The following is a 13,494-nucleotide window of genomic DNA, read 5'->3' on the forward strand; positions in this document are numbered from 1 at the left end:
CAAAACCCACGGGGTAAGAAGGTCGCCATGCAGTATGCGGCGTGTAGCCGCTCGCCACCGCAAATCCGGATGACACCGGGAGAAACTGAGGAGGTGCCGGGAGGGGTGGCCAACTTTGGGCTAAATGATTCCCACCGAACAGTGACCGCCCCGGTTGCGAGCCCGCAAAGGCAGGGAGGGGCACCGTGACCCGGGGGCCGCCGACCGACCACGTGGTCTGTACGCCTGCGCCCGAGCCGGCTACGTGCGGGGAAAATTGTGGACCGGACGCCACCGTTACACCCATAGAGGGCATGCTGGCAGCTGAGGGGAGCACCGGCCCAAGAGGCCACGGAAAACCCCCAGGGAAGGACTGGTTCCCAGCGAAGCCATGCTGATCTGCGACCGAATGAGCAGGGCCGGGCGATTGGTACGACGCTGCGACAGACGACTGTGTCGCCACTAACTGAAATGCCCCCGGCAGGACGGGAGGGGGCGTTTGAAAACCGACGAACGGTGATGCCGCCACGGGCGGTGGCGCGACTGACGACCAGGGGCCCGGCCAGCAGGTCCCCGATGCGGGATTCCCATCCGGGAACCCTTGCCATGCAACCGCAGCAGGGGCGGGCGCCGCGGCAGTCACTGCCACGTCCCCCGCCTCAGCAACACCGGGGGCCGCCAGCCCACCACCCCCAATCCTGTACCTGGGTGTCAGAGGCCCCACACAAGGGAGGAGTGTATGTTATGCGTGCACCGTTCTGGGGACAGCGGGCACCTCTCCCCGCTATCCCAGACTCATATCCCCCACCTGCGCACTGCCCCCCCCCTCACCGCCCCGCCGCGGCCTCCCGACACCACGTGGGCGCCCGAGCCGCTTGCGGGAAAGACGGGGGAGGCCCGGCGCTGGTCAGCTCGCCTTGTGAGGGAGCCGCCTTTGGATCCTGGGTTGCCGGCGACCGCGGCCCGAAGCCACGAGCAGAGCGGCCGCTGGCCGCCTGCCTCCGGCTGGCAGGGTAGCGGGCCGTCACTGCCCGCCCCCGCCGCACGCCCGACGCCGCCGTAGGCAGCCTCCGGGGCCCAGCACTAGGGGAACGGGAGTGGGGGGTGCCCACAGCCTCCACGAGGCGGCGGGGGGGAGGGGCAGAACGCCTTGGACGCGGCATGATAGGAAGGGGGAGACACAGCAGAAAGTACACTAGCACCTACAGGCACAAATTGACAGCAAAAGGGGGCAAAGGGGGTATATAGGAGCAAAGCCAAATTTCACTGATAAAACAATATAAGTATCGATATACTTATCCTTCCTGGGCCATACAATGAATGGCAAGAGGAAGTCTAGGAAAATGGCCCCAACCTATATACTATCCTAAGACCCTCCTATTAAACTTGATGTACAACCTTCTAATCCAATAGGAAAAAACCAACAGGGAAAACTGATCTGCCTAGCAACTGCTTAATCATTAAACAACCAATCACAAAAAGTTGATCTCTTACATGGCCTCAGGCTTATGCAGCCTTCAGCTTATCTTATGTTTAATATACTACATGTGTCTTGAACCTGTGTCCCTCCAGCAGCTGTGGAACTACACATCCCAGCATTCCCTGCCACAATTTTACTATTAAGGCTTGATATCACTGAGGCAGGGCTTGCTGGGATGTATATGTAATACTCTGCTATGCAAGATAATACTTTATATCTGACACTGTGCAGTGCACTACAACGCATTTCACAGGCAGATAATTCCCAACAGTCTCTGCAGCTGCTCAAGAGGTCAGGAGGTGGTCACATGACCAATGTCAGGTTTGACAGTTGGTGGAGGTTAGGCGGACATCTTAGGGAGAGGACAGTGGCTGGACCGGTGTGAGGTGCTGCGCAGGTTGCCTGTAAAAGGCCACTGTCCCCTTGACCGGAGTTGGAGAAGTGGCAACCAGAGAGCAGTGGGGGACTCCCACTGCATATCTACAGCTTCCAGTGATCGCAGCTGACGTGGGAGTGTGGTGATGTGGCTCCCATCCTCTATGGAGGCAGTTCCCAGCCTGAGAGAGGGGACGGTGCTTCAGTGAACAGGAGCTGGCGAGCAAACACTGGGTGCATTGCACCTATCAGATCCAGGAACCCTTGCTGGGAATATTCTGTCGGCAGTTTACCCTCTCCTTGCTGCAGCTGCTGTTAAATCATTTAGTATTACAGACTTGCAGTTTGGAGACTGTGAAGGGAGGACTGCATACGTGCCTATACTTATTTATACATGCCACGATCATATACTCAGTATCAGCTGACACGCTTCTAGAGAGCCCCTAAGATCATCATTTCATCTGTAACAGTTATATTTTAGCGGCCAACACAGTGATATGGACCAGTAGCTGCAGGCCAAAGTAGCCGAGACACATTGAGCAGCTTAGATACTTAGTGATACAGGCGCATTCAGCAGCTCACCCTTAAAAGCAGAGAGGTGAGCCGGGGCCAAGTCTGGACCAAGTGATACAGTTACCCTAGCTAGGTTCATCACAGTGTTACAGAGATTATGGACAGTCTTCACTAAGGAACAGTTCTTTAGATCCACGTAATAAACTTCAGCTGGCTAGTAACACATTGGGCTCGGAGACTACCCAGGGAGTAATTAGAAAAAAAAATAGCAGTCTCCACAGTTACTGCAGCTGCATGCAAGGTAACATCGCTGCAATTTCTCACAGAACTCCAACACCAAGCCCTCTGGCTACACGGAATAAGCTGCCTTTCTTCTTGTGTGATTTCTCCATTATTACTTTTAGCATACCCAGATTCAGTGATTAATCTCAGGAGATTGACTATCTAGAGAAAGTTCACCATAACTATGAAATATATATATTATATGAACATTACAGAGGTTACAAAGGGGCCCCAATTAAAAGGTAATTATTATTGTGAATGCTATTCTAAATTTATGTTTTCTCTTAGTAGCATTGTTATTCTCTAAATATTGTGCATTGTAATACCTTTTTTTATGTAAGCAACATATGTTGAGTATAACACAAATACTGTTTCGCTCTTGACTACTCGAAGCTTCACAGTAAAAGGAAGAAGTTACACTGAAGTGTTACAGTTGAATAAAATTCCAGTCTCTAGATATTGTCATTAATGTCTTTACAAAAGGTATTTTAAAATAAAAGTGTACTCTAAATTGCACATGATACTTACCTTGGTGGGTATTACATATAGTTCCACAGCAGCTGCAGGGACACGGTTCAATACACATGTACTGCAACAGATTACATTAAAACATTCGATTTAGTTAACTGGGTCAGACAGAGTTTTGAAGGCCCTGCTCCCAAAATATATGGTGCTCTGAATTAACAATGCTAGGAACTAATTCAAGCACTATCATAGCGGTCCAAAAACATTACAAAGACATTATTGATGTCATTGTAATGAAATATTGAGGATTTTGAAAGTCATGTGTTGTAGGATTTATAAGCCTTGCCTGAATAGCTTAATCTACATGGTATGAATGCAAAAATTAAGCCTACAGGACAGTCTTATGATGTGTGGGAGGCCATTACATAGCATGGGTAGTGGGCCTACAAACTCCTGCAATTGTGTTTTGAACAAGTGAGCCATAAAGACAACAGCAGGGGTGTATCTAGGGATCTGAGCACCCCTGGCAAAGTAAGGAACTGGTGCCTCCCACACCTAGGGACACAGAGGGGGGAGTTACAGATAGGCTGAGGTCAGGGACACTGAGGGAGAATTACAGGGAGGGTCCCTCAGGGACACTGAGGGAGAATTACAGGGAGGCTGAGGTCAGGGAGAATTACAGGTGTGTGCGGGCAGGGACAATGAGGAATTATGGGGAGGGTGTGGGCAGAGACAATGAGCAGGGAGGCTGAGGTCAGGGACACTAAGGGGCAATTACAGGGAGGTTTCAGGTAGGGAAAGTGAGAGGGAGGGGCTACAGAGAGGCGGAGGTCAAGGACACCGAGGGGCAATTACAGGGAGAATGCGGGAAGGAACACTGAGGGAATTACAGGAGTGTGCAGGAAGGGACACTGAGGAGGGAGTTACAGGGAGGCCGAGGTCAGAACACTGAGGGAGAATTAATGGGAGGGTGCAGGCAGAGACACTGAGGGGGAATTACGGTTAGGGTACAAGTAGGGACACAGGTAATTACGGGGAGGGTGCAGGCAGGGATACGGAGGGGGAATTATGGGAAGGGTGTGGGCAGGGACAGAGGAAATTACAGGAGTGTATGGGTAGAGTCACTGAGGGGGCAGTTACAGGGATGGTGTGGGCAGGAACACTAAGGGGGAATTACAAGGAGGATGCAGAAAGGGACACTGAGGGGATATATGCACACATACAGTTAAAAAACTGTCTAGGTGTGATGGCACTACATGTCCCAGCAAATCCAGTTGACAAGGTGTGCTGGGACTTGTAGTCTCACAGCTGGGCAGGCAGTCACTACTCTAGATACCTCTTCATACAGAGTTCTGTAACCTGTGATCCAGACTGCCAGGATAAACTATGCAGTGCAGCTACGGTAAATGTACAGGTATGCTCACGCTGCACTGCTGACTGGTGTGGATTGTAGTGGCTGGTGTTTGGTGACAGACCGCATGGACCCAATGAGAAGGGGAACGGATGAGGTAGAGGAACTGCCCCTCTCCCCGGCTATTTTCACCCTCGTGACTGTAGTCACAGAGAATGTCAGAGTGTAATACGCTTCAGAGATTCCAGCAGTGGATGAGAACTGCTAAGGGATGTACTCAGTGAGAAGAACTACTATGTAATTCTACCCCCTGGGATTGGTGGCACTGCCGGGCACCCCCTCCTAAGGCTGGTGCCATCCTGGCCAATAGGAAGATACACCCCCTGGATGACAGATGCATAGTGTAGATGGGAGTTGGGCGTTTTTACTAGATGAGATAGATTTATAAAATAGGTATGTTAATAATGGTTTGTAGAGGTGAGTAAGTTTTTATTGGTTAAAAACCAGTAGCATATAAGAACAAAGTACAAATAATAAATAAGCAGGTGCGCGACCAACAGCAGCAGGTAAGAGGAAGGTCAATTCCTCAAAACTAAGCAATAGAGAAAAGGATATGTATACCAGCGCTGGCTGAACAGATTAATCAGTTAAAATAAATTAAAATAATAAGGATGGTTTGCTCTATGTAAAAAGGTAACAATTTATTAGCATAACACATGTAACAAATCTAAAAGGAAGGAATTCCTGTTGCCACAAGGTGGCGATAAAACTTAGATATATCTTATCTGGATAAAGTTTCATAGATTTCACATTCTCCTGTATTAGAATTGTCCATTCCTAAAGGCTAGGACAGCCTCCCTTTGTGCATTCACTGTAATGGGTAAATTACCAGATCCCCACGTTGGTAAGCATCAGCGTTGGAACAAGTCCATTTGTAGCTGTAGGGATAAAGTAGACCGATTTGATGATAGGGTCCAGTGATGGGAGAGTAGTCCAAATTGTGCCGAAGGATGACACGGCTTTGCGGGCCGGTTTGGAGAATGAAGTACAGATCGGTAGAGTAAGCTCAACGTGTTTCACTGGTATAATCCAGCTTCCTCAGGAGGGATGTACTCAGTGAGAAGAACTACTATGTAATTCTACCCCCTGGCATGGGTGGCACTGCCGGGCACCCCCTCCTAAGGCTGGTGCCCCCTGGCAAGTGCCATCCTGGCCAATAGGAAGATACACCCCCTGGATGACAGATGCATAGTGTAGATGGGAGTTGGGCGTTTTTACTAGATGAGATAGATTTATAAAATAGGTATGTTAATAATGGTTTGTAGAGGTGAGTAAGTTTTTATTGGTTAAAAACCAGTAGCATATATGAACAAACAAGAAGAGTTGATATGCACACAATGACTGTTTGAAATCCGCTTTGCAGTGGCATTCTGGATAGATTCTAGTGACAAGGTTTTTCTGAATGTTATGTATGTAATTTATTTTTCACATTCTTCCCCACTTATTACAGACCCTGAGGTTTGAGATCGAAATCTGGCCATCAAAATGCAACTACTGGCCATGCAGGCACACATTCTGGCCCTGCTGGACAATGTCCAGAATTTATTACAGTTATTTAGATTGTTAAAATCATTAGGTTTGTATTTTTTGTTGCTTCAAAAAGACAACTTTAAAAAAACAGCTATTGTGTGGTGTTTAATAAACATAACCTTCCTTTTTTATGTCAATTTGCAGTGTTTGATCACTTAATTGTTCAGAAACATTTCAAATCCTTAGGGTGATTGTTTAAGTACATTTATTGAACCAATCCATTATGCGATTGTTTGCACACTTGCAATTACAATGCACATGTACAAGCTCCATGATGCAGGCAGATCAATTCACAACTATGCGAACACCGCTTCTGTACAATGTCAAATAGTATACACCGCCTTTGTGCACTGCTGCACATTGTGCATTCGTACGTAAAATAGCATTTTTATTGTTCACACACACACACACGTGCATTCTGTTTGTGCACTTGTGTACAAACGCATAGAACAGCGATCAGATCTGAATTAGGCCCTTTGTCTATTCAGTGACTGTTATAGGATTACACATGCTCAATGTAGCGATTGCAACTAAGCGGTCTTGTGGCACCTGAGTCAATATACCAGCAATTCTTTAATTGTGCCTATACAATGCTTGGTCTCATTTGTCAGCTGTTTGACCTTAGTATTTATTTTAATAAAGCTTGATCAGAGGGAGAGTGTGTTCAGGAGGTGAATTCGTAAGTAATCAGTAAGTCAGTGTCTTGCAGAAGTCAGATATGTTTAGGGCAGTGGTTTGAGTCATGGCACCCTACAGCATCAGCATTTTTTTCATAACACCCTTAGGATAAGTTTTTTTTTTTTTTTAATCAATAAAAAGTAAATAGTGCCAGTCATCCCTAGCTGCAGTTGTTGCAGAGTTGCTCTTCTGATTGCCCACATGTTTTAGGATTGGCAGCTACTAGCACTGGTTTTGCCTCATGTTGACCATACATAATTTAATTTGGTTCTAAACCACCAACTTGAGGCACCCCAGCAAGAGCCGCGGGGCACCCCAGAGTGCCTAGGCACAGTTTGGGAACCACTGGTTTATGGTATGGAATAAATCACAGAGCCAGAAGAGTGCATTAAGGACTTGTTTAAGTATTTGATTATACAAATGGGATTTGTGGGATGAAGTATGTTAGGAATCAATGTATTGATAAAGGAAATCCACATATAGGACTACAAAACATTGCTATTACAGTACATATAGTGCTGTAACACTTACAGAAATGATCAATTTTTATGCTAAACCTCAATAAGTAATAAGGACAGCTCTCTAGTTTAATAAAATCACATTTACAGATCAGAAAAAAAAAGCAAGCACACAGAATCAGGATGCTGTCTGTACGGACACTCCGGTGATTGTTCCAAGCCAGTTATACTGAGAATCTGTAAGAAAGTAACATTATCACAATATTATAGAGGCAGGTTTTACCCTCAGAAATAACTGTATTCTAATAGGTGTGCAACTACAGGGCTACAGTGAACTTGCACTGGGCTGAGCACAGGAGGGGGGGGGGGGGGGGGGGGGGCGGCAAATCTGGGAAGTATGGCATTGACATATTGTAAATATACAATAAGAAACATGTCTGTATAATGTTGTACATACAGTACAGTCAGGTAAATGTAGATCCCTTTTTCCAAGGCTTTCTAAATGGTATGATAAAAATTTAGGGAATAATTCAATTCAGCACAAAAAGTTTGGCTGTGCACATTACAGTATTTTCTGATTGCTAACCATTGATAATTTTCTAATGCACCTCTATGGTGTATAGGGAAAGATGAATAACATAGGGCCTTCACATGAATGTTGCACTTTGTGTTGTTGATCAGGCTTAATGGTGGAATCAATCATATGAATTATATAAGATAATATACAATTCTATTTTTAATAAAAAACTCAAATACACAACAACTAAAACTCAATTAGCTTAAACAGATAGCGACTTTCTCCAATGGGTGATCCATTATGTGCATTACCATTTGTATTTTATTTATATCCATAGAAGCACCAGATGGTCCCGGGAATACTGGAGTCAAAACAGCAGCCTCTGGATAGACAGTCCATGGAGCTGATGTTGGGATATCCGCAGTCTTTCCTCAGCTCGTGGCTCACAGAGCATCCTGCACACAACAGGAAACACAGCAATGTCATCAGAGGGTACAGCACTACCCACAGATGGTCACAGAGTGTCAGAACCCTCCCTACCCAATAACACCGACCCCCCATGCTGTACCACTTCCAGCCAAAGGACCAACAGTCTTCTGACAATTTGTTACCCTGTGTCTCAGGTGCTGAACAAGTACTGTAAGTTCCACTGAGCAGAGCAAGAATTCTACAATGGTTCAGGGTACAGGTGTATGTGTTACTATGAGGGTGAGTGGAGGTGTGTGAGTATGTGTGGGTGAGCATGAGTGCATGTGTGGTTAAGTGTGATCTTGCCTGTGCACATAAGTAATGTATTAAACTGATAACATTTGCATACCCACCATGAACAATTACAAGAACAGCTTTATGAAATATCAGCAATGTATTTTCAATTTTATTGCCAGCAAGTCAGAGTTTCAACAAAACTTCTCTACACACTTATCAGCAGATTCTGAGTAATAAGCAATTCAGGCTGCATTGTGTCTGACTACAGAAGGAGATATGCATCTACTGTATATTCAGAGTCTCCTGCATCTATGTGACAGCACCGGCCCCTATACATCCACGTGTGACAGTAGCACCATCACTATTACCAGCCCTACTCTTGGTGCAAGTTATCAGTGTGAAGTCACCTGGATCTCAGTGTATGCTTAGCCCTGGATAGGTCACAATTCCGTCTCCCCATCCACAGCACACATATCCCATATGTGAGGGCTCCTGTACCCACCCAGTGTCACTCATTTAGGAGATGTGGCTCAGTCATGAATGACTCAGAAGCAGTAGTGTGTTTGCTCATTAGACATATATGGGCAGTACAAAATACAGCTGTCGCTGCTTGTACTATATACTCTACCTGTGTTTTTGGGGTAAAAACACCATTTAGCACCAGGAACACTTGAATCAAAGCAGCATCTTCTGGAATAGCATTCCTGAGCGCTTATCCCGGGAAATCCACAATCTTCACGCTCTTTGATGTCCACACTACATTGCTGTTTATCTGGATGGAGCAGAGCACACAACATCAGGACAATAGGAAATCTTACAATGCATGACAAGAAAGTTAGGAGCTCTACTGCAGGTACTCTAACCCTTGACGGTGCCAAATACATCATTGCCAACACTGCAAACATGTCCCATATACATAGAACACACTGTTACCAGAGATCACCCTCTGGAAATCATCAGTTTGCAAGTATGATTGAGTGGGCAGTGATTACTCTCCATGTCCACCCATTTGTGTGACATCAAAAGAAAGAGCATAACCGTTTAAATGGGCATACACTGTATAATTATCTGGTAGACAATCTGTCCAGTCTGGTTGGAATGAAAATCTGGTAATGTATCAACTATTTTTCTTAAACACTGGAAAAAGGAGAAAAAATGTCAGACAAGATGGTTAAACCAAATATTCAACCAATTTGTTTTGTCCATTATCCAGTGTTTGGAATGAATATCGGATAATGTATAAGAGCAAATTACAATCAACCATTTACTCCAAACCAGCCAGATTAGACAGATGGTCTGCCAGATAATTGTATAGTGTATACCTAGCTTTACTGATGGATCTATGTACCTGGAATGCTACTATCTTTACTACTAGTGCACATCATGACTGAAAGCTCCCATCACTTATTTACTGTATGTTACTACTTAGATGTGAGAGCGTCATGTAGTGTTAGGAGACAAAATAATGTCCATCACATACTGTACTGTGTAATGCTTGTGGTTCCCAGTAAACAGATACAAAGCATTCTTAAAAAAAAAAATTTGGGATGTGCGATTTCAAATTTACTCGGTTCTTAACACCAAAATTGAGAGTTCAGTTTTATCCCAATTTTACTTAATGGCTATCCTAAACCCGTGACATCCGAGAACCAATAAGATACCATTTTTAGAGCCAGGAAAATTCGGGTAAATCCAAACCTGCACATCTCTTCTAAAAATAGTGATCAACATCCACTCCCAGTCTTTTTTTATTGTGATTGTACTTTACCACTTTATGCTAGCTTAACTACCAATAATAACACGGACACAACTGAATTGGATTTAAAGGTCATTAATATTTATAAATTGGAATGACCCTATTCATAAAGGGATGGCAAGGAAGGCACTACCTTAACTAGCTCCTGTCAATTAGAACTTATAACATAGCAGAGACTGAAATGCCCCATCTATAAATATGCATAACCTGCACCGAGAGGGTCTCACCACCCTTTGCTGTGTCACAGTGCAGATGCTCTTGCAGTGAAGTGCCCATAGTCCCCCCCCACCATAAGGGCAGGACACACCTGCCATCCTTCAAAAGGGTAAGTGCCCTGCAATGACCTCTTATGCCACACGTAACTGCTGGACAGAAGCGCCTTTCCACCACCGCCAGGTTCTAAGAACCACTACATCCCATTGTAAGAAATGCAGCCTGCCACCCTGAATGAAAAGCAAGGATCCAACCGCGTAAAACTAATCCAAACAGGAAAAGACTCCCTTAAGAAAAACTAAGCACTAACAATGGATGCCTAACCGAACCACCACCTATGGACAATACAAATTATGATTCAGTAAAATGTATCTTCATCCTGGCCTTGTTTATGGCAGTAAAATCACCGAACCCCTGCAGACAAACCTAGGTATTATGTCTGACCACACCAGAAAAACCTCAGGCCAATGAAGATGTATTTTCCCCAAATCCACCTTGATCTTCAGTATAAGGAGAATGCCCTTAACTTGGCCAACATCATTACCACCAAGGTATACGATCAACACATCAGAATGCTGCTCTCGCTGAAAAAGTAAATCTAATAAAGCCTGACCACTTAACACCTAACCCCTAACCATCTAAGCCCCCCCCCCCCCCCTCAACCACTAAACAACGCAGACTCTTCTAGCAAGGGGGTGATGCTCATCCCATAAGACATTATGGCACACCACCCAAATCTGTTCAGAAGAATCGCTAGGTGCTGTAAAAAAGCACAACATAGCTGCAAGACACCACACCCACAAGTTTGTGTACCAAAGTTAATCAAAAAACAGAACTGTTAGTGAAGGAGAAAACTTAACCACCTGTGGACCTTAAGGTTGAGCCAATTTTAATAAGTCCCCACTCAGGAAAAATTAAACCTAACTTGAAATGCTTCCCATTCCTGCCATGCTGCTAAATGTCTGAAGGGTTGCAGGTGCCAAATCCACTGTGCCTGATCGATAATCTGGCAGACAATGCTAACAAGTCAATCTCAGGGTCTCTGCCCCGGGGCCAACTCGCGAAATCTCAAAGTTAAAATGCAACATGGCAGCCACAATTCTGTTGTCAACCCTGGGCATGTGCCTAGCAATAAAATTATTAAAGCAGTCATTTCAAAACTAGGAACCTCAGCAGATACAAATCCTGTGGGGAAGAGGAGCACCGGTTAACCACCTGACCTACTCACAAATTGTCACAACAGAAAACGATTGAGTGGTTAAACAAATTAGCAGCACACAACTCCACTGCTACAATTATTGGAAACAACTCCAACAAAAGCAAATGCGCTGTAAACCCCCAAGAGACCAGGCCACAACACACCACTCACCCTGAAAGAAAGCTCCATAACCTGTAGACCCTGCTGCATTGGTGAATAGCTGCAGGTAGGAGCTAGAGACAGGCCAGAAGGGCCATAACAATTCCAAATGAAAATCCTCCAAGAAGGAAGACCAAAGTTCTCAGGTCATCCTTAATCTCCTGTGACAAGCAAATGGTGTGATGTGGCCCAGCCACTCCCACTGTGGCCCTCTTCAGTTTGAGGCAAAAACCCCTCCCCATTGGGATCGACATGCACAGTTCAAGGAGCCCAAGCAGCCCAACTGCCTTTACTCAAACATTCATCTATTTGACCCAAAAGCTTACCAACCTCATCTGCGGGAATGCAGCAGCAACCCGCTGCAGTATCCACCTCAATTCCTAGATAAGAAACAATATGTAGGGCCCGTTGTCTTATCATGGGCAACTGGAATGCCTAAAGCCTGAAACAGTGCGCCTGTTGAGGACAGTAAATCCTGGCAAACCTTACTATCTCTTGAACCTATGAAAAGAAAATTGTCCAAATAGTGGACAATGCCTGCATGTCTGGAGCCAGCAAGGATACACCAATGTAACATCTAAAAATAGGCACAAGAGATAGAACAGCCCATGGGCAAACATTTGTCAATGTAGAAACACCCACCTAACTAAAAAATCATAACTGTAAAAGAATCAGAGTGAATTGGGAGGAGGCATAAAGCAGGCTCACCATCTAACTTTGCCAAAAGAGCCCCTAAACAAAACACTATCAACTCTAAGGCCTCAAACAACTGGTAACGGACCCTACAAAATTCCTCGTGGATTGAGTCATTAACAGACCCCCGTATGGTTTAGACAGATGCTGGATTAAAAGGAATTTGCCTGGGACCTTCTTAGGCACCACCCCAAAAGGAGATCTGCACAAGCCAGGCAATTGTTTTCCATGTAAAAGGGCTGCTTGTGCGACCCAATTTTACTTTTCACCTCCACCTTCTGCCTATCCACATGGGGCAATTCCCTCACAGACCTTAAAATCCTGTGTGAAACAACTCGAACCATGTCAGGAATGGGCAAATGGAAGCCAAAACCATCTTACAAAAATTTGGCATCCACCTGATTGGGATAACAGTGCAACCATTTTTTCCCTGTTGGTCACTTCCAGCCAAACCTCGACATCCTTGAAACACAAAAGGTAATTGTGACAGTACGGTCCCATACGAAAGCACTCACCGCTTTCACGTCCCGTCTCCTGCGCACAGAATGGAGGGTCAGGTCACATGAGGCCTGACCACATAGGGGATTCCCGCTTACAGTCAGTAACCGCCTGTTACCGACTCCACCCACTGCGTTGGGGGTGGGTTTATGCTGCCACCACCAAACTCTTAACCTGCCGTGGCATTTGGAACCACAGTTCTGCTCTGTATGTGCCGACGCACTGCCTTACCACACCTGTGTGGTGTTGACGAATCCCCACTAGCCACTTGCTAGGCCTCTACCGGTAGCTGGCGGAAGGCGGAACTTGGAGACGTTCGGTGCTTCCCTGGACAGCCGGGGCTATGTTTGGCATAACCCTGTAGGTCACAAGATGAAGCAATCTTCTTGAGGCAGATGTTTATTTGCTCAATAGCAGCCTTAAAAAAGGCTCATCCCTATTGCTAGGGGCAACAGCATACAGCAAGATGTTCCAGCAGAATAAAGATGGTACAACTACAATCTGGAGGCACGCAGGCCTCCTTTTTATGTCAATTTTCCACACAGTACCACAGGGGGGGTAAGCCCTCCCTGTCTTCTCCAACC

At 45.6% G+C, this 13,494-nt stretch overlaps 1 protein-coding gene across 1 annotated transcript in view; it reads right to left on the reverse strand.

The window, feature by feature from the left end:
• Window positions 1-7,097: 7,097 nt before the first annotated feature.
• Window positions 7,098-13,494, reverse strand: part of LOC135026993 (uncharacterized) — a 176,625-nt gene continuing 170,228 nt past the window's right edge. The window contains exons 20-22 of the mRNA XM_063953671.1: window positions 9,022-9,165; window positions 8,000-8,143; window positions 7,098-7,408 (exon numbers count right to left, since the gene is read on the reverse strand). Of these exons, the coding sequence (XP_063809741.1) occupies window positions 8,010-8,143; window positions 9,022-9,165 (278 nt within the window). The 3' untranslated portion in view covers window positions 7,098-7,408; window positions 8,000-8,009. The remainder of the gene's footprint in view (window positions 7,409-7,999; window positions 8,144-9,021; window positions 9,166-13,494) is intronic.

Source organism: Pseudophryne corroboree, chromosome 2, assembly GCF_028390025.1.
Source record: "Pseudophryne corroboree isolate aPseCor3 chromosome 2, aPseCor3.hap2, whole genome shotgun sequence".
NCBI lineage: Eukaryota > Metazoa > Chordata > Amphibia > Anura > Myobatrachidae > Pseudophryne > Pseudophryne corroboree.